Source organism: Squalius cephalus (assembly GCF_949319135.1).
Source record: "Squalius cephalus genome assembly, chromosome: 20".
NCBI classification, from domain to species: Eukaryota; Metazoa; Chordata; class Actinopteri; order Cypriniformes; family Leuciscidae; genus Squalius; species Squalius cephalus.
The window spans coordinates 7391961-7411180 of NC_137141.1; the positions used below are offsets into that span (position 1 = coordinate 7391961).

The 19220-nt window shown below is 39.5% G+C and overlaps 1 protein-coding gene across 1 annotated transcript in view; it reads right to left on the reverse strand.

Moving 5' to 3' along the window:
- The window catches only part of LOC307148502 (b(0,+)-type amino acid transporter 1), a gene marked incomplete at its 5' end in the record, with an annotated part of 122267 nt that overhangs the window by 75226 nt on the left and 27821 nt on the right, over positions 1–19220 (reverse strand). The window contains 2 exons of the mRNA XM_079854112.1: positions 12315–12444; positions 12628–12761. Of these exons, the coding sequence (XP_079710238.1) occupies positions 12315–12444; positions 12628–12761 (264 nt within the window). The remainder of the gene's footprint in view (positions 1–12314; positions 12445–12627; positions 12762–19220) is intronic.

Sequence of the window (19220 nt, forward strand, 5' to 3'; positions counted from 1 at the left end):
CCAAAACTCTGGAACAGTCTTCCTACCATTGTCCGGAAAGCAGACACACTCAGTCAGTTCAAAGCTAGACTAATAACACATCTCTTTGACCTAGCATTCACATAACACATTATAGACTTCTATAATTCCATATTAGGCTGCATAGATTAGGCCAGCCGGAACCGGGAACACTTCCCATAAATCCTGATGTTCTCGTTCCATCATAAGAAGAATGGCGTCTACGTTAATATTAGTCTCTCTGCTTATACCGAGGTTTACCGCAGTCCGCCGGATCCAGGCCGTATCCAGATCAGATAAAGGACCTACGCCTGGACGCGACGACAACGCAGTGCTGAATTGTCAACCAGTCTCTCCGTTTCTGAAGTGAGGTGGACTCCGGCCGTATCCAGACTAGATGGTGGACCTGCACGTGGACCCAACCATGACGCATCCCTGAAGTGCCGACCTCATCGACACAACCAATCTGACCTCTGACCTGTAATGTTGCCTGGATCATAATCATACACTGTTCGCTGGTTGGCCAGAGGAGAACTGAGCGACTGAGCCTGGGTTCTCCCAAGGTTTTTTTCTCCATTCTGTCACTGATGGAGTTTTGGTTCCTTGCCACTGTTGCCTTGGCTTTGGCTTGCTTATTTGGGGACATTTAATATTCAACAATATTATTGATCTGTCTAATTTGGGTGGACAATGATGCAATTTTCTTCTAGAAACAAACTTTGTTGTATTATTTTCATTTTATCAATGTGAAGCTGCTTTGATACAATCTGTATTGTAAAAAGCGCTATATAAATAAAGGTGACTTGCCTAGACAACATGAATTTACTTGCAACTAAAGATTTGACTTTTCATACAGCAAAATACACTGCATCTATTTGTCTCATTAGCTCTCAAAAAACTTTAACCTTACAGTTCATTAAATATTTTAACACAGCTAACTCAACATTAATGGTTTTTAAATCTTCACAATCTATAGCCAGAGGACTATCACAAAAGTGTTTAGGAAAGTAAAGACATACTAGAGTATGTTTGATTAAAGCTGCTTTGTATTGTTGTGTATTTTAAAAAGCTCTATAAATGTCCTAAAACGATGTGCATTTTGCTTGTAGTTTTGTGTTAATAAAAATGTAATATATTACATCTCATAATTCAGTTTCAGAATTCATTATGTATTGTATTGTGTAATTTAATACAATTTTTATATAAGTTTTGATTCTCTAATTTAATTACATTAAATGTTATTGTGTTGTATGATGTTCTGTATTAAGAATTATTATGACATAAATCATATGCATTAGTACACAAATTACATGCTTGTAATAAAAAAAACATATTATGCCCTATTTCTTTAAAACAAATAATTTCGTCACAAAACATACTTTAACATGTTGTTTCTTTAAAATAAAGATTATTATATGAATTAAGGTGTTTGATTAATTACATTAAGATTGTGATTCCATAATTACATTATAGTGTTCTTTAGTCAAGGCTAGACAACCAATTAATATTTATGCCCACAAAACATAGCTAGCATTCAGTAATTTATTTAAATGTAATAGCAAAAATAGTAATATACACAAATAAATATTATTTTATGGCTCTTTTAATAAATAAAAGTGTACTTGTAACATATTGCGCTGATTATTGAGGATAAAAAATAATTACATAATTATAATTGCATTACGAATGGCTGTGAATACGGTAAGGCAGTATCAGTGCAGTTTAAGCTCATAGCACGATCATCGGATAACGTTAGCTGTATGCTATGCTATTATCTAAGCTAACTAAAAAACACACGAACAACGAGAAATGTTTAATTTCACAATCTATAGCTTCGGTTAAATACTAGTATATGAAACGTATCATTTAAAATACATTAAATACATTAATGACTCGTTAAAACGTAGTACAAACGTCTTCTATAATAAAATAATTTTGTATGATTTATAACCAGGCACTAAAGCGATTACCCATAAAACGTGCTTTGAACCAATCGGATTGCTTGGGTCCTCAGGGTTACCGAATACTTCAGAGTGACCGTATAATTCACCACACCGGCATTCGAACCCCTTACCCGTATGTACTTTCAATGGCAGATTATAAACTTAAAAGAATACTTTATTACTTGAAAGAAGTAAATATACATTAATGAGCACATATATTTTAGAAAGAAGTAAGTGTTTTTTGCTAAGAATCAACTAAAAAAGTTACACAGTGTAGCTTTAATAAAAAATTTGCCTTATAAAATACCCACATTTCTAACTTTCATTTATGGGGATAACATGGATAATTTGACATGGTTTAGTGTAAGATTTTTGGCCAAATCTTGGAAAATGCAGTTTTAAACGTAAAAAAATAAAATAAAAATCACTTTAACCAGTAGATGGCTGCAGAGCTCTAAAAGTACTAAAAATTTCAAACTAAAAGACATCTTTTCACAAGTTTTTCCAGTTAGATTCATATCTACATATAATGAAATCACAATTATAACAATAAAAGTTACTTTTTGTCAAAGTTTGGCAGTTTTTGTACTGAAAAAAAATCAGTTTTTCAATAATGTTCCATTATGATTAGAATCAAACCTGATCAGGATGTTACAAAGAGAAAAGTTGGAGTTTTTAGAGTTTATAATTTATTTCAAACATCTGTTTTTCATATAATACTACAAATTTAAAGTGTGCCACTTCATTTCTGTCTGTGTGTTCTGTGTTGTTTCTGATTTTGAGGATGAATTTTGTCCATTGATCAAATTCATTTGATTCTAATCATAATATAACTTTTTTTTTTTTTCAGTACAAAAAGTGCCTAAACTTTGACAAAAAGTAACTTTTATTATTATAATTGTGATTTCATTATATGTAGATATGAGTACAACTGGAAAAACTTGTGAAAAGATGTCTTTCAGTTAGTCAAATAGCAAATAGTGGTGCTCTGCAGCCATCTACTGGTTAAAGTGATAAATTGTTACTTTTAGAACAGCATTTTCCAAAAGATGGGCAAAAATCTTTTAAAAACACTTAACCATGTCAAATTATCCATGTTATCCCCATGAATGAAAGTCAGAAATGTGGGTCAAAAAGACCCTGAACAGTGCACAATGGTTAAGGCAAATGGATTTGTTGTTTGTTGTGTTTTCATATTCAAGAGATTATAAGCTAGATGCAGTTTTTTTTGGTTCTGCATCAAATGTTCTTCGACTTTTATACATAATAAATTTGTTTATGAATAAAGATTGATCTGTTGAAAGCAGTTATTTTGAGATAAATGCCAAATGTTCTCCTCCTATTCATATTTTACATTGAAGGGGTGCATACAACATATTTGCCCACCGGCAACTATAGTTGCCGCACATTCAAATATGATTTTCAAGAAAGAAAAAAAAAAACCTGGGGAAAATAAATGCAGAACATGTTCACATAGGACACTATTAACAGGATTATATGCATGAAACCATTCAGAAAAATTTGGGCACAAATGGGTTAAATGAATCAACCCCGCAAGATTACTGTTATAAACATGAACCTCGTCTGAAACGCAAAGGGGGTGGTGTTGCTGTAATTTATAGTAATAGTTTCAAAACCACTAAGAAATCAAGTTTTAAATATAATTCTTTTGAAGCATTGGTGCTTAATGTAAAAATATATAGTGTAAACGATAAATCACGTTTGAGATTTGTGTTGGCTACTGTATACAGGCCACCAGGGCACCATACAGACTTTATCAAAGAATTTGCGGACTTTCTATCAGAATTAATATTGACTGCAGATAAAGTACTAATTATTGGTGATTTTAATATACACATCGATAATGAAAAAGATGCATTGGGATTGGCATTTAAAGACATTGTAAATTCAATTGGAGTTAGACAACACGTGTCAGGACCTACTCATCGTTGTAATCATACTCTAGATCTAATATTATCACATGGAATAGATGTTGATGCCATTGAAATTCTGCAGCAGAGCGATGACATCTCAGATCATTACCTAGTCTCGTGTAATTTGCATTTAGCCAAGGCTGCAAAGCCGACTCCGTGTTTCAAATATGTGAGACCTATCACTTCTGCTACTAAAGATTGCTTTATTAATAATCTTCCTAATCAGTTTCATCATCTCAGCATCTCAGATAGCTTAGAAGAACTAGATATTACAACAGAAACGTTTAACTCTCTCTTTTCCAGCACTTTAGACACAGTTGCTCCGTTGCGCTTAAAGAAGATTAAAGAAAATAGTCCAACGCCGTGGTACAATGAGCACACTCGGGCCCTTAAGAGAGCAGCTAGAAAAATGGAGCGCAACTGGAAGAAAACAAAACTAGAGGTATTTCGCATTTCATGGAAGGAGAGCTCTATTGCTTACAGAGAGGCTTTAAAAGCTGCTAGATCTGCTTATTTTTCAACCCTATTAGAAGAAAATAAACATAATCCTAGGTATTTATTTGAAACGGTGGCTAAACTAACGAAAAATAAAGCTTCAAGCCCAGAAGTTTCCAAGCAACACAGCAGTAATGACTTTATGAACTTCTTCAATTATAAGATTGATAATATCAGGGACAAAATTATAACTATGCAACCGTCTACTACAGTATCGCATCAGGCAGTGCATTGTAGTCTCCCTGAGGAAAAATTTGATTCATTCGTTGCTATAGGAGAGGAAGAATTTACTAAACTCATTAAATCATCTAAATCTACAACATGTATGTTAGACCCTATACCGACTAAGCTACTGAAAGAAATACTTCCAGAGGTCATAGATCCTCTTCTTAATATCATTAATTCGTCTTTGTCTCTAGGATACGTACCAAAAAACTTTAAGCTGGCTATGATTAAACCGCTTGTTAAAAAAACGCAACTTGATCCTACAGAATTAGTCAATTACAGGCCGATCTCGAATCTACCTTTTCTGTCAAAGATATTAGAAAAGGCAGTATCCTCACAACTGTGTTCCTTTCTTGAAAGAAATGATATCTGCGAGGATTTCCAGTCAGGATTTAGACCGTACCATAGTACCGAGACAGCTCTCGTTAGAGTCACAAATGATTTGCTCTTATCATCCGATCGTGGTTGTATCTCTCTATTAGTGTTACTCGATCTTAGTGCTGCATTTGACACCATTGACCACAACGTTCTTTTAAATAGATTAGAACATTATGTTGGCATTACGGGAATTGCACTAGCATGGTTTAAATCATACTTATCTGACCGTTATCAGTTTGTAGCAGTAAATGATGAGATGTCTCATCGATCACAAGTTCAGTATGGCGTACCACAAGGCTCAGTACTAGGACCGTTGCTGTTCACTCTGTACATGCTACCCTTAGGAGATATCATTAGGAAACATGGCATTAGCTTTCACTGTTATGCCGATGATACTCAGCTCTATATTTCTTCAAAACCTAACGAAACTTATCAATTCACTAAATTAACGGAATGCATAGCGGATATAAAAAATTGGATGACTTGTAATTTCCTACTTCTAAATTCTGAAAAAACGTTTTTAATTATTGGACAAAAAACTTCCTCACGTAATAATCTAGAATACTGTCTAACACTTGATGGCTGCTCTGTTAAGTCTTCGTCGTCGGTTAGGAACCTGGGTGTGCTCTTTGATACCAATCTTTCATTTGAAAGTCACGTGTCTAGTATCTGTAAAACTGCATTTTTCCATCTTAAAAATATATCTAAATTACGCCATATGCTCTCATTGACAAATGCGGAACAATTAGTTCATGCGTTCATGACCTCAAGGCTAGATTATTGTAATGCTCTACTGGGTGGTTGCCCTGCACGCTTAATAAACAAACTACAGCTGGTTCAAAACGCAGCAGCTCGAGTTCTTACCAGAACCAGGAAGTATGACCATATTAGCCCGGTTCTGTCAAAACTGCACTGGCTCCCTATTAAACATCGCATCAATTTTAAAATATTGCTGATCACTTACAAAGCACTAAATGGTTTAGCTCCGCAGTACTTGAGCGAGCTCTTAACGCATTATAGTCCGTCACGTCTATTGCGATCTCAAAATTCCGGCCAGTTGATAATACCTAGAATATCAAAATCGACTGCTGGCGGTAGATCCTTTTCCTATTTAGCACCAAAACTCTGGAACAGTCTTCCTACCATTGTCCGGGAAGCAGACACACTCTGTCAGTTCAAAGCCAGATTAAAGACACATCTCTTTGACCTAGCTTTCACATAATACATTATAGACTTCTATAATTTAATGTTAGGCTGCATATATTAGGTCAGCCGGAACCGGGAACACTTCCCAAAAATCCTGATGTACTCGTTACATCATGAGAAGAATGGCATCTACGCTAATTTTAGTGTCTGTGTTTATCCCGAGGTTTTCCTGCAGCCTGCCGGATCCAGGCCGTATCCAGATCTGACGAAGGACCTTCGCCTGGACCAATGACAACGCAGTGCTGAAGTGCCAACTAGTCTCTCCCTATGGAGGATCCCACTACCACTCTACAGATAAGGCGTTGTCGGGAAATTCGTTTCGCTTTCCTACCCCAAAGCAACAAAATAAAATAAAATTCTTTATCAAAATTTATAGGGAAAGACAAGTACTTTGTTTAGGCTTGGCTTGTAGGGAATTCCAAACCTGCATATATTCAAACGCACATAACTATAGAACCCATTCTAAATGCTCATGTGAACGCCATCAGTGTTTCTCACAGGTTCGCGTTTAAAGTCTGTGTAGAGGGAATGGTGTCGTCTTAGCGGCCCCTAATTTAATAACAAATGATCATTGCGACGGAAGCAAATCAATCAAAACTAACTTTAGATGGAAATAACTTAACTCTGCTGTAAAAGCCGAAACAATCTCTGTTACCTTAAATTATACGCTTATCTCTGTAAAGCTGCTTTGAAACAATCTACATTGTTAAAAGCGCTATATAAATGAAGATGACTTGACTTGACTCTGGTGGGACTGTTGGCAGCAACACTATTGGCCGCGTTGTCATGAACGCATGCAATAACTCGGCCTTCAAGTCCCCACTGTTCTACAGCTCCATTAATTTTCTCAGCGAGGTGGTCCGGCCTGGCAGGCTATCTGTGAGCAGGACCGCTGAGTTCATTTGCCAGTCATCACTGATGTAGTGGCAGGTGATGGTGATGTAGCACTCAGCTGTTAAAGCTGTCCAGCAGTCTGTAGTTAGAGCCACTCTCTCTGCTGTGCTCAATTATTTTAACAGCTGCTGCTTCCGTTCTTCATAGTGAGTTTCTATCAGTCTGTAAAACTGCATTCTTCCATCTTAAAAATATATCTAAATTACGACATTTGCTTTCAATGAAAAATGCGGAACAGTTAGTTCATGCGTTCATGACCTCAAGGCTAGATTATTGTAATGCTCTTATGGGTGTTTGCCCTGCACGCATAATAAACAAACTACAGCTGGTCCAAAACGCAGCAGCTAGAGTTCTTACCAGAACCAGGAAGTGTGACCATATTAGCCTAGTTCTGTCAATACTGCATTGGCTCCCTATTAAACATTGTATACATTTTTAAATATTGCTGATTACTTACAAAGCACTAAATGGTTTAGCTCCCCAGTACTTGAGTGAGCTCTTAACGCATTATAGTCCTTCACGTCTATTGCGATCTCAAAATTCTGGCCAGTTGATAATACCTAGAATATCAAAATAGACTGCTGGCGGTAGATCCTTTTCCTATTTACCACCTAAACTTTGGAACAGTCTTCCTAACATTGTCCGGGAAGCAGACACATTCTGTCAGTTCAAATCTAGACTAAAAACACATCTTTGAATGTGAAAAAAAAGCATGACTCAGCATAGCGCTTACAACCCTTGCTAGCGAGGGGAGTTTCTCTGCTCAATCCACAGATCTACCCAGTGCTTATGTTTCAAAGCACTGAGAAGGCCTGAAAAGGCCCAAGGGCTGATTTAACTGGGAGGCCTCACGAGAGGCCTACGACCATTTGACCAGACTCAGGAGGCCGAATACTCATAATGACCCTCAGTGAGGGGAGTACAAGGCCTGCCTGGTAGGCAAACCAGGCTGTAGACTAGATAAACGAGAGGTTTCGGGAGGGAACCAGTAGAAAGTGAACACTTTAGTCGTGCTTAGGGCACAAGTTCGCCTTCAGAAGTTGCCTGCTAAGGCCAGCTGAACTGATAGCAAGTGGCCACTAGCTGCCAGAACCCAGTTTCACTGGGAAACCACTTACAGGGAGGCCAGTCCCAGAGTGGCCTGCTAAGGCCAGCTGCCCAGTCCTGGGGCTCAGTCTTGGAGCAGCCTGTCAAGGCTGGCTGCCTGAAAGTTTTCTTAGGTAAGAAACTGACTGTCATGGACCAGTAAGGTTGGGGACTGAGCTTCATGGTGGCCTGATAAGGCCAACCGCCTGACAGTGGTCTAACTAGCTGGCAAAAATTACCCACGGTGTTGGCGGTTTGCCTTCTGGGAGGCCTAAACGGCCAACCATACAGTGGCAAATCTTATTTGGCTGATCATGATCGGGGCTCGCCAGAGAGCCCCACTGAAGCCAATTGTCTGATTGGCCAGTGAATTTAACAGCCAAGCCTGCTAAGGCCAGTGCCTGACCGTCAACACTGCTGGCTGTGTACCCTGTCACTCGAAAACTCATTTGAGGATTTGAGAGGCCTACTCGGCCTGAGGCACGCCAGTGCTGTCAGCCATCTACCCATACTGCTGGGGGGTCTACTAGCTGATAGCAAGTCTATTCTACTACAAACACAACACCGTTGGCAACCGTACTACACCAACAAAAATATTGGGGCCACCCACAGGAGGCCTCTTGAGGCTGGCTACCTGGTCGCAGCTATAATGTATGTCCCACAACATTGGGACTCTCTTCCGAGGAGGCCTGTTAAAGTCTACTGCCCGAACTACTAAGGCCAACCACCCGAGGCAAGCTGGCCTAAAGAGCCCTTTTTGGGGGCTGCCCGTCAAGGAGGCCTGCTGAGGCCTACTACTTAACAGCGCAGCCTTCGTTGGCAGATAAGCTGTTTACACAGAACCTACAGTATCCTGGTACTTAACCACATTGCCCATGGCAGTGTACTCAGCAAAAACACAACAACACCCTTTAAGCAAGGGGAGTACAACATACGCCACTGTAGACTTGGAATAAAGCCTTTTCCCCATTATTATTTGATTCACAGGACCGGACACCAGTTATCTTGCCAAGAACAATCTTTATTCTCATATGTCATGAGAGAAACTCTGAGAAGATGTTATATTCATGCCAGGTCTATGCATTTCCGTTTTTCTCTGCCGTAGTACAGTAAGGATTGAGCTTAAATACACAACTGAGCGACTTTCGACTTCCTTGTAAGGTAGAAAAACATTGTTTAAAGATGGAACGTATATGCTAATGGTACAATCCACTTTCCACATTAAGAAACTATTTCTCAGTGTATATTAGTGGTATACAAATGGTACATTTGCATCAGTTGAAACATTAATTTTCTTGCAAAGAGCATACCAACTGGTCACATTTGAAGTATCATCATCATTGGAACTCTCTGCTAATTGAACATTGCATTTTACACATACCTTTAAGCAGAATACATAATCCTCCCAGCTACCCTCCTTGTGTCTAAAATATATTCCTTAAACACATGTGTCCATGCAATCTATAGTCTAACTCATGCATTTTAAACTTCATAAGATAATAATACTAATAAAGAATAATAATACAGATACATAATATTAAATAATGAAATTATATTCAAAGGTCTTCAGCCACCCTGCCTCAATGGAGGCCCCAGATTCAGGGACCTACCAACTATACACATGGGCGTCAGCTCATGGCAATGCTCTGGCTTCAAGGGAGCATACTTCGAAAACCAAAATGAAGTGAAGGTTAGAATTTTCCCCTCGACCCGAGCCGTAGTGGTGTGAGGTAGAATGATACAGAGCTGAAAGTGGAGTACTCATAACTACCTTGTATCGACAGGGGAGTGCCAACCACCTGCCCCTGAGAATTTTAACTGGGTGCGGGCCTGCCAGTGGCTCTAGAGGTGACAGGAATTTTCCTGTGCCCAGCCTAGGGGAGTGGGGCTTGCTTGCAAGCCAACCACCTTCAACCCATCGCTTGAGCAGTAAGTGGAGCCTACTCTGGAGGCCCAAGTCCATATGCTAGCTCTGTACGGCGGGGTCTGGCAAACAAAAAACGATCTCTTCGCAGAGCGAAAGATGGCCTAACCCTGCCCAAAAAGACCCATTGTACTGGGGAGGCCTTATTGAAGCCCTAACCATAGGTCTTTATCAATCATGTCTCTGCACCAGACTACATTACTCTTCTTACCCCCAAATGCCTTGGCCGAGCGACTCCCTACCATGGGAGGAGGCTGTCATATAGGGATGCTAAAAAGCCTACATTCACATAGTGAAAGGCCAGAGGCAGAAAATGCTTTAGCAGAATGCCTTCACTATCCCTAGTATAGCCTTGGCCAGCTACCGAGGCAGCCCTGGTGAGGGCCAGCTTATAAGCCTAGATATACCTCAGTGCTCGGTGGAACAACAGCTTCAAGATAAAAAATTATTATTATTATTTTTTATTTTTTTTCATATGAGAGGCTGCAAAAACGCTCAGCCTGTATGAAAAATCAAACAGAGCTAAAGGGAGCGATGTACTCAGGACAAGAAATGTCAGACGGCCCCGTGGGCCGGACATAAGATCTATCTGAAGCTGCAGCGTCAGTCTCTAGAAAGAATCTATATACTCTCCAGTAAAAAAATATTATTATTTTTTTTAGAGAGGAGACAAACTACTCTACCCATGAGGTGGCTAATAGCCTGAGGGCTAAAGGGGGTCGCACACCAGACGAGAAGCACAGCTTCTGGTGAGGGCCAGAAGCGCCTGGGGAGTTGTGGAAGAGAGGAGAGGGCTAAGATATATTAAGCCCTCAGGGGAGGTGATCCATCACCGACGCTGTTTGCGTTTGTGTTGGATCACCTCCCTCAGATTCCTCTTCTTGCGGGAGTCGCATCAAGTTCAAGGCATTGACGCTTGCTTACAGATCTACCACAGGCTCAGCTCCCTCCTACTTTCACTCGCTCCTACGAGTCTACGTCCCTACCAGAAGCCTACGATCGGTCAACGAGTGACGGCTCGTGGTTCCATCACAGAGAGCCACAAAATCACTATCCAGAACATTCTCATTCACGGTTCCATGCTGGTGGAATGCTCTCCCCACCCTCATCCAGAATGCAGAATCCTTGACAACATTCAAAAGACAGCTGAAAACCCATCTCTTCTGTGAGCACTTATAATAAAAAACAAAACAAAACAAAAATCTTTCCTTTTCCTTTAATCCTCCCTTATCAGGCTTATGCTACTCTGAACAACGCCTGAACTTCGTATTTTGAGCACTTCTTGCATTGTTTTTGCTTCTTCACGGTGACTCGCTTAATTTATTCCTAAATTGTAAGTTGCTTTGGACAAAAGCATCTGCTTAATGACTAAATGTAAATGTAATGTAAATGTTCTCAGTGCATTTCATAATTACCTTTGATTTTCAAAGCTCTTACAGACAGAACAGTCCCTGAAGACGAAAAAGGTGAATGTCATGTTGCAAGGCGCCCTTATATACTCCCAGGTCGCACGGTAATGATTCATGGGCTGTCGATGGTCAATAGGATTGCCATGATTTGTAATTTCAGGCACCTGTCATGCCTGAAACGTTCCCCAAAGCATCAATCGATGCAGTGCGAGTTCCCTTTCGAAAGGGAACTACATGCCTGTGCACACTTTGTGTTTGAACGCATACCTATAGACTAAACACGTAATACGCGTGTGCACGGCGTCATCGTTTTCACAGATTCACGTTTTTGAAGTTTACACAGAGATGATAGCGTTTTTCAAAAATGTTCAATGTTTGCATCTTGGAACCTATTTCAAGGTTTACGTTCTCGAGCCACCAGGCACTGTTGTTGTTGTGCAAATGAGCAGGCCGGAGTGCATTAAGGGTTTTCTGTTAGAACGGTGTTGTGTTAGCACCCCCTAAGTTAATAACTAATGATCTTTGCAACGGAAGTGAATCAGTCAAAACTAACTTTAGCTGGACAATAACTTTATTCTAGAGCTGCTGCTTTGAAACAATTAATATTGTTAAAAGCGCTAAATAAATTAAGGTGACTTGACTTGATTAAAAGGCAATTTATCAATAATCAAAGCTTATATGTCCCACTTTTCCTGAAACCACCCTAATATTTGTGGTTATTGAAATATAATATAAAGTGTGATTTACAAATTCTGCATTACACTCAAACTACTGATTTGGTTCCCATTTTGTTTTCAGTTATTTCAAAGGCAATTTTTCTTACCATGTGTCCCTCTCTTGCTGCTACGTAACACACTCGTCCTCCACTGAAAAAAGATCCATTCAGAGAACCAAAGGCTGAGAGTGCTGCAGCAACGGACATCACCCAGCCCCACCCTCCTAATACTTTATTCCTTTCACAAAAAAAACAAATAAATGCATACACATCATAAAACAAAAATACTTGTCCCAACATGAATATCAAGATCATGTAAAATAATAATACACTATAGCATTTTATAGGATTGACTACATCACACTAAATCACTCAATTATAATATCTAAACAGATATATTGTATAGCACTCAGAACCTTACCCCCATGTGACAGCTACTGCGCTGGATGATATCATCTCCGTGGTTGTCATAACAACCAGATAACTGACATTGACTAGTAGGTATAGAATTGTTACCATGGGAACAGCAATCATCAGTGCCCTTGGCAAGTTCACCTGAAAGACAAAATCACTTTATAAATGAGGTTATTATAGTGATAAATCATAAAATTTTGCAGTTTTATGTGACAAATCTGCATTTATCACCATAATCATGTAATGAAATTATCTTATTTGACTTTATTACTTCATTTCTTCTGGTATGTCAATACTGTCCAAATCATGACATTGCAGAAAACTAAATCACTCAATTATAGTCACTTAGTTACATCACATCAATAGTCACATCAATAATCACTCAGTTAATCTCACCTCCGGTCTCCGGTCTCACCAAGATACATGCTGCTGCAATACACTTTACCACCAGCATGGGTGGTGTACAGCCTGTGTAAAATGGTGCCACAGCATACTTAGCGAAGCTCAGAGAACCAGCTATAATCCCAAATGGCTTAATCAGAAACATGCTTGCAAAGGCCACAAAAAATGCAGGACAAGGTCCATAAATTCGCAGTATATAGATATAGTCGCCCCCTGATTCTCTGATAATGGTGCCCATCTCAGCATATGACAAAGCAGTACACATACATACTATACCACACACTGCCCAGACGATCAAGCTTGCCCCTGAACTCCCAACGTACACCAGTACAAACTGTGGAGACATAAAAATTCCTGAACCTATCATGATGCCTGCAACCAAAGATACAGCACTGGTGAGCCCCAACTCCCGTCTTAGAGTCAGCTTTTCATTTTCTACAGTTTTCATTGTGCTGAAACGTAAAAAGAAAACTGTCGTGTTCCAGATCTCTGATGCTGAAGATGATGAAATGAAGAAATAGAAATGCTTCAGCTTCAACAAGATCAAAGTTCTTGTTTAATATTAACTACACTGGCAGCTAAAGGTCTCATGGCTTCACAATACATTTGATTTACATATATATATATATATATATATATATATATATGCTGCCTGATGAATAACATTGTGTAACCTCTGCAATCTGTTGTGTCAGTGCACACAGTTTATAGAATTTTATGTGATAATTCAGCAGGCTGTACATTTAGACAACTTTAGACTAGACAACAAGACAACACATTTAACATAATTCTGTTGTAGGACAGTTCAACTGCTGTGAAATAAATCATCAAGCAACAGATCTATCAAATCATTTCTGCAAGATTGCATCACACTGAAATACTTAGGTGTTTCAGGAGTGATCTGAATAAAGATAGATACATGCTTCATGAATTTATTTGATCAGTATTTTATTTATTTATAATTTTATTATTATTATTTTCACAATTTACAATAATGTCTTCTTCTGATATATGAATAATGTATTCAAGAATGGCATTTGTCTATTTCAATTATTTAAACAATATATTTTGGCACTGATTGCAACAATTGAATAATTTTTGGCACATAGATTAGAGGTAACAAATGGTTCATTCTATAAATGGGGCACGTTTCATATTAACAGAAAAGTCCAAAAGCATTGTGGTTTCTCAATAAAATTATTATTGGTTTCAGTTTACATATTTAATTATTTAATTATTTTTTTTACATATTTCATCAGTGTAACATATCTAATTTATTAATTGTGATATCACAAGGGTAAGGATGTTTTCCTGGTGAGCTTGACTGTAGAATGTGATATTTTTTTATTTTTTTATTACAATGACAGCTAAGTTACTTACATGTGAAGATCACTATGTTTCATCTTGGCTTTATCCATGGCGGTAACAAGCTTCCATAGTATCAGGCGTGTTTGATTATTAGGGCAACATCTAAAATGTGCAGTGGAACCACTGGACTAATCTTGATTCACACACACACACACACACCTATCTAAATGGACATTCTATAGACGTTCGTTCACTCGTTTGCAAGCCATGATGTCTCTCGAGGAAAAAACTATATCGCGCTCGCGCAGCTCATATTCTCATGGGCGGGACAAATTCTCTTTGCGGGCAAAGAAGAGAAAGGGGAGGTGACCTTTCCCCTTATGACGACATAAAGGGAAGATTTCTAGATTCGCCCGTCTGAGCTTTAATTTTCTCAAAAATACCCAGGGCTTGGTTTACACCCATCAAAACGTCTAGCCACTGGGGGACCATAGGCAGGCTAGGGGAACTCATATTAATGTTAAAAAACCTCATAAAGTAAATTTTCATGCAATGGGACCTTTAATTACTTTATTTTTCTACCATATATACAAATGAGGACGTCCCTGAAGGGAGGTTTTTGGAGATTTTGGTTACTTCTGGGTACAAATTTGTCCCTAAAACATAGTTTTTTGCTCCACACTAACTTGCTCCACACTAACCTTTTTCTCCACACTAACTTCTTCTCTAGACAATATCTGCCCTCTCTCCTCCAGGCCAGCACGCGCTACTCCCTCCAACCCCTGGTTATCTGAGGTTCTTCGTGAACACCGGACCGAACTCAGGGCAGCAGAGAGGAAATGGCGGAAATCAAAAGACACATCTGACCTGAGTATGTATAAATCTCTCCTCTCTTCCTTTTCTGTTGATGTTCATGCTGCAAAATCTTCCTACTTCCACAACAAGATCAACAGCTCCTCCAACACACGATCACTTTTCAAGACATTCAACTCTCTCCTCTGTCCACCTCCACCACCACCCGCCTCCTCTTTAACTGCTGACAATTTTGCAAACTTCTTCACCAACAAAACAACAACTATCAGCAGTCAGTTCTCAGCTCCACACACACAGGAACCCAGTCTGACCCCATCCACAGCCAATATCCCTCTGTCCTCCTTTTCTCCGCTAACCGAGGAAGAAGTATCTACACTTCTCCTCTCCAGTCATCCTACCACCTGCCCTCTAGACCCCATCCCCTCACACCTTCTACAAGCCATCTCTCCCACACTTCTACCAGCACTCACACACATCATCAACTCATCCCTACATACTGGCACTTTCCCTACAGCATTCAAGCAGGCTCAGGTTACTCCACTGCTTAAAAATCCACTAAACACATCATTTGTAGAGAATTACAGACCTATCTCTCTCCTACCATTCATTGCAAAAACACTTGAAAGAGCTGTTTTCAACCAAGTAACATCCTTCTTGTCTCTGAACAACCAGCTGGATGTCAACCAATCTGGCTTCAAGAAAGGGCATTCAACTGAGACTGCATTACTGTCGGTCACAGAAGCCCTACGGATCGCAAAAGCTGCTTCCAAATCTTCAGTCCTCATTCTCCTGGATCTGTCTGCTGCCTTTGACACTGTGAATCATCAGATCCTTGTGTCCAGCCTCTCATCACTGGGCATCACAGGAACTTCACTCCACTGGTTCGAGTCCTTCACAGGTAGGTCCTTCAGGGTCACATGGAGAGGCGAGGTATCCAGAGCACATCAACTGACCACAGGGGTTCCTCAGGGTTCAGTTCTTGGTCCCCTCCTCTTCTCCATCTACACCACATCACTGGGACACATCATACAGGCACACGGTTTCTCCTACCTCATCTCAGAAATATGGACTCATTCCCTCATTTCAAATCTGGACTAAAAACCTATCTGTTTAAACAAGCCTATTCATTGTAACATCCATTCATCTGTAATTCTAATTGATTTTAACTGGTTTTTAATTTATTTCTTGCATTATTTTATCATTTGTTTTATGTATTAACTTTTATGTATGCCTGTACGGTGACCTTGAGTGTCAGAAAGGCGCCTTTCAAATAAAATGTATTATTATTATTATTATTACCACTGCTATGCTGATGACACACAGCTCTTCCTCTCATTTCAACCAGATGATCCCACAGTAGCTGCACGGATCTCAAGCTGTCTGGCGGACATCTCGACATGGATGAAGGAACATCACCTGCAGCTCAACCTGGCAAAGACTGAGCTTCTCGTCCTCCCTGCCAATCCGTCTCTACAGCACGACTTCACTATCCAGCTAGATTCAGCATCAATCACCCCATCAAGGTCTGTCAGAAATCTTGGAGTAACGTTTGATGACCAGCTGACCTTCACAGATCACATTTCAAAGACAACTCGATCATGCAGGTTTGCACTGCACAACATCAGGAAGATCAGGCCTTTCCTTACTGAGCATGCAACACAACTTCTCGTCCAGGCCCTGGTCATTTCTAGGCTTGACTACTGCAATGCTCTTCTGGCCGGACTTCCATCATGTGCAACTAAACCTCTACAAATGATTCAGAATGCTTCAGCTCGTCTTGTCTTCAACGAGCCCAAGAGGGCCCACGTCACTCCTCTGTTCATCTCTCTGCACTGGCTACCTCTCGCTGCTCGCAACAAGGTCAAGGCATTGACGCTTGCTTACAGATCTATCACAGGCTCAGCTCCCTCCTACTTTCACTCACTCCTACCAGTCTACATCCCTACCAGAAGCCTACGATCGGTCAACGAGCGACGGCTCGTGGTTCCATCACAGAGAGCCACAAAATCACTTTCCAGAACATTCTCATTCACAGTTCCATGCTGGTGGAACGCTCTCCCCACCCTCATCCGGAACGCAGAATCCCTGACAACATTCAAAAGACAGCTGAAAACCCATCTCTTCCGTGAGCACTTAACCTAAAAAAAAAAAACTAAAAAAAAACAACCTTCCCTTTCCCTTTAAACCCTCACTTATCGGGCTTATGCTACTCTGAATAATGCCTGAACTTCGTATTTTGAGCACTTCTTGCGTTGTTTTTGCCTCTTCACGATGACTCGCTTAATTTAGTCCTAATTTGTAAGTCGCTTTGGATAAAAGCGTCTGCTAAATGACTAAATGTAAATGTATGTAATGTAGTTAAGTAGGTGCACACACACACGTTGGGTTATGGGGACATTCCATAGACATGGCTGTTATACTGTACATTCTTTCCCCTAAACCTTCCCATCACAGAAAACTATGCATTTTTACATTTCAAAAAACACAATTTTGTATGATTTAAAAGCTTATCACAATCTTATTTATCATATTGCAATCTTTGTGGAGACATTTTGTCCCCATAACGTAGGGTATAACTGAACCACACACAGTACACAGTCTCAGAAGGTTAAAATAAAAACTAATCTATTGCAAATAATTAATTATCCTCAGAGGACACAGTTACACAGTATATGGCCATGACAACTATGTCATCCAAGAGTTGGCTCAGCAGGGTAACATAGTTGACAATTTAACCATTTTGATGTTTCAACGGTAGGTCTTGAACGGCCAACCATCTGGTTTTCTTGATCAGTTAACCACAAATTTGAATATATACCAACATAGTTGATATAGCAAATCAAAATAATGCAACATACCTAATTAATATACTCCTTGATGATAGGTTATTGTAGATAACATGGTGCATGGTGTTGTGAAAAAAAAAAAAAAAGTTTCAGGGTTATGTACAATCAATAACAGTTGACCATTTTTGCAGACAAAATAAAATATCTTACATTTAAAATAAATCTAAAAAAAAAAAAGTAAAAAAAAAAAAGTCTTAAGCATTTTAGATTTAAGAAATAAATATAGATAATTTAATATGATGTTGACTTTAAAAAAATTTTACTCATTATTTTGAACTCAACACCCACTCTTCAAAAATTGACACTGCAAGAAATTAATTTAAAAGAACATCAAGGCAATTTCAAGCAAACTGAAACAAAAGATTTGTGTAAGATGTTGTGTTTCTCTCTTATTTGACGCACCTTTCAATACATAGAGCTTTCACTAAGTTAGCTGATGATCTGAATCAGATATGGAAGGTATACATACATATACGTAAGGAAGACATACATCTGTTGTGTGCCGGCGTCCCTTTGTAGCTTCCTTGTATGCCATCACATGTTATGTCATGACGCAGCACCAATCAGGATTGGATTAGTTTCATTCATACTTCAGATGCATTACGCTAGGGGCATTCCCCAAAGTGTCGTTAAGAGCAGTGGGTCCCCAGGACCAAGATTGAAAACCACTGATATAACAACTCCACAAATAATAGGCAGACAAGGGTCGAATACTAATAAGCAGTTCCAGAATAATTTGTTATCAAGAACAGGCAAGAGCCAGCTTGCTCAGTGCTAAATTAAAGGTGCATTCACAGCATTTTGAAATTACCATAATTTCAAGGTTTCAACTTGTAAAAAGCATTTATGTCCTTGTAAAGCTCGTAATTGTCATGAAACAGAAGGATTCACACATAAAGTGAATAACAGGTTTATTTGCAGAAGTATGAGATCACAACGATGGAAGCAGGTAAATAACTGAAGAATATCGAGTACTGGAGAGCCCGGTGAAGTGTGGACTGAGTCCATGAGCGACAGATGGAGACGAGTGGGCACATAGGTCCGTCCCTCAGGACCTCCCGGCGAAGCAGGCTCTGACTGTGTGGCTTTAGCGAATTGGTCATCAAGGGTCGAGGGACCACTGGATCAGGCTGACGATGATGGCTGGAGGGAGAATGGGTTCTGGAGGTGCGGTGATGGATTCAGGATGGTATAATTGTTACCAGGTCGGTACGTTATGGTGAAGTTAAAT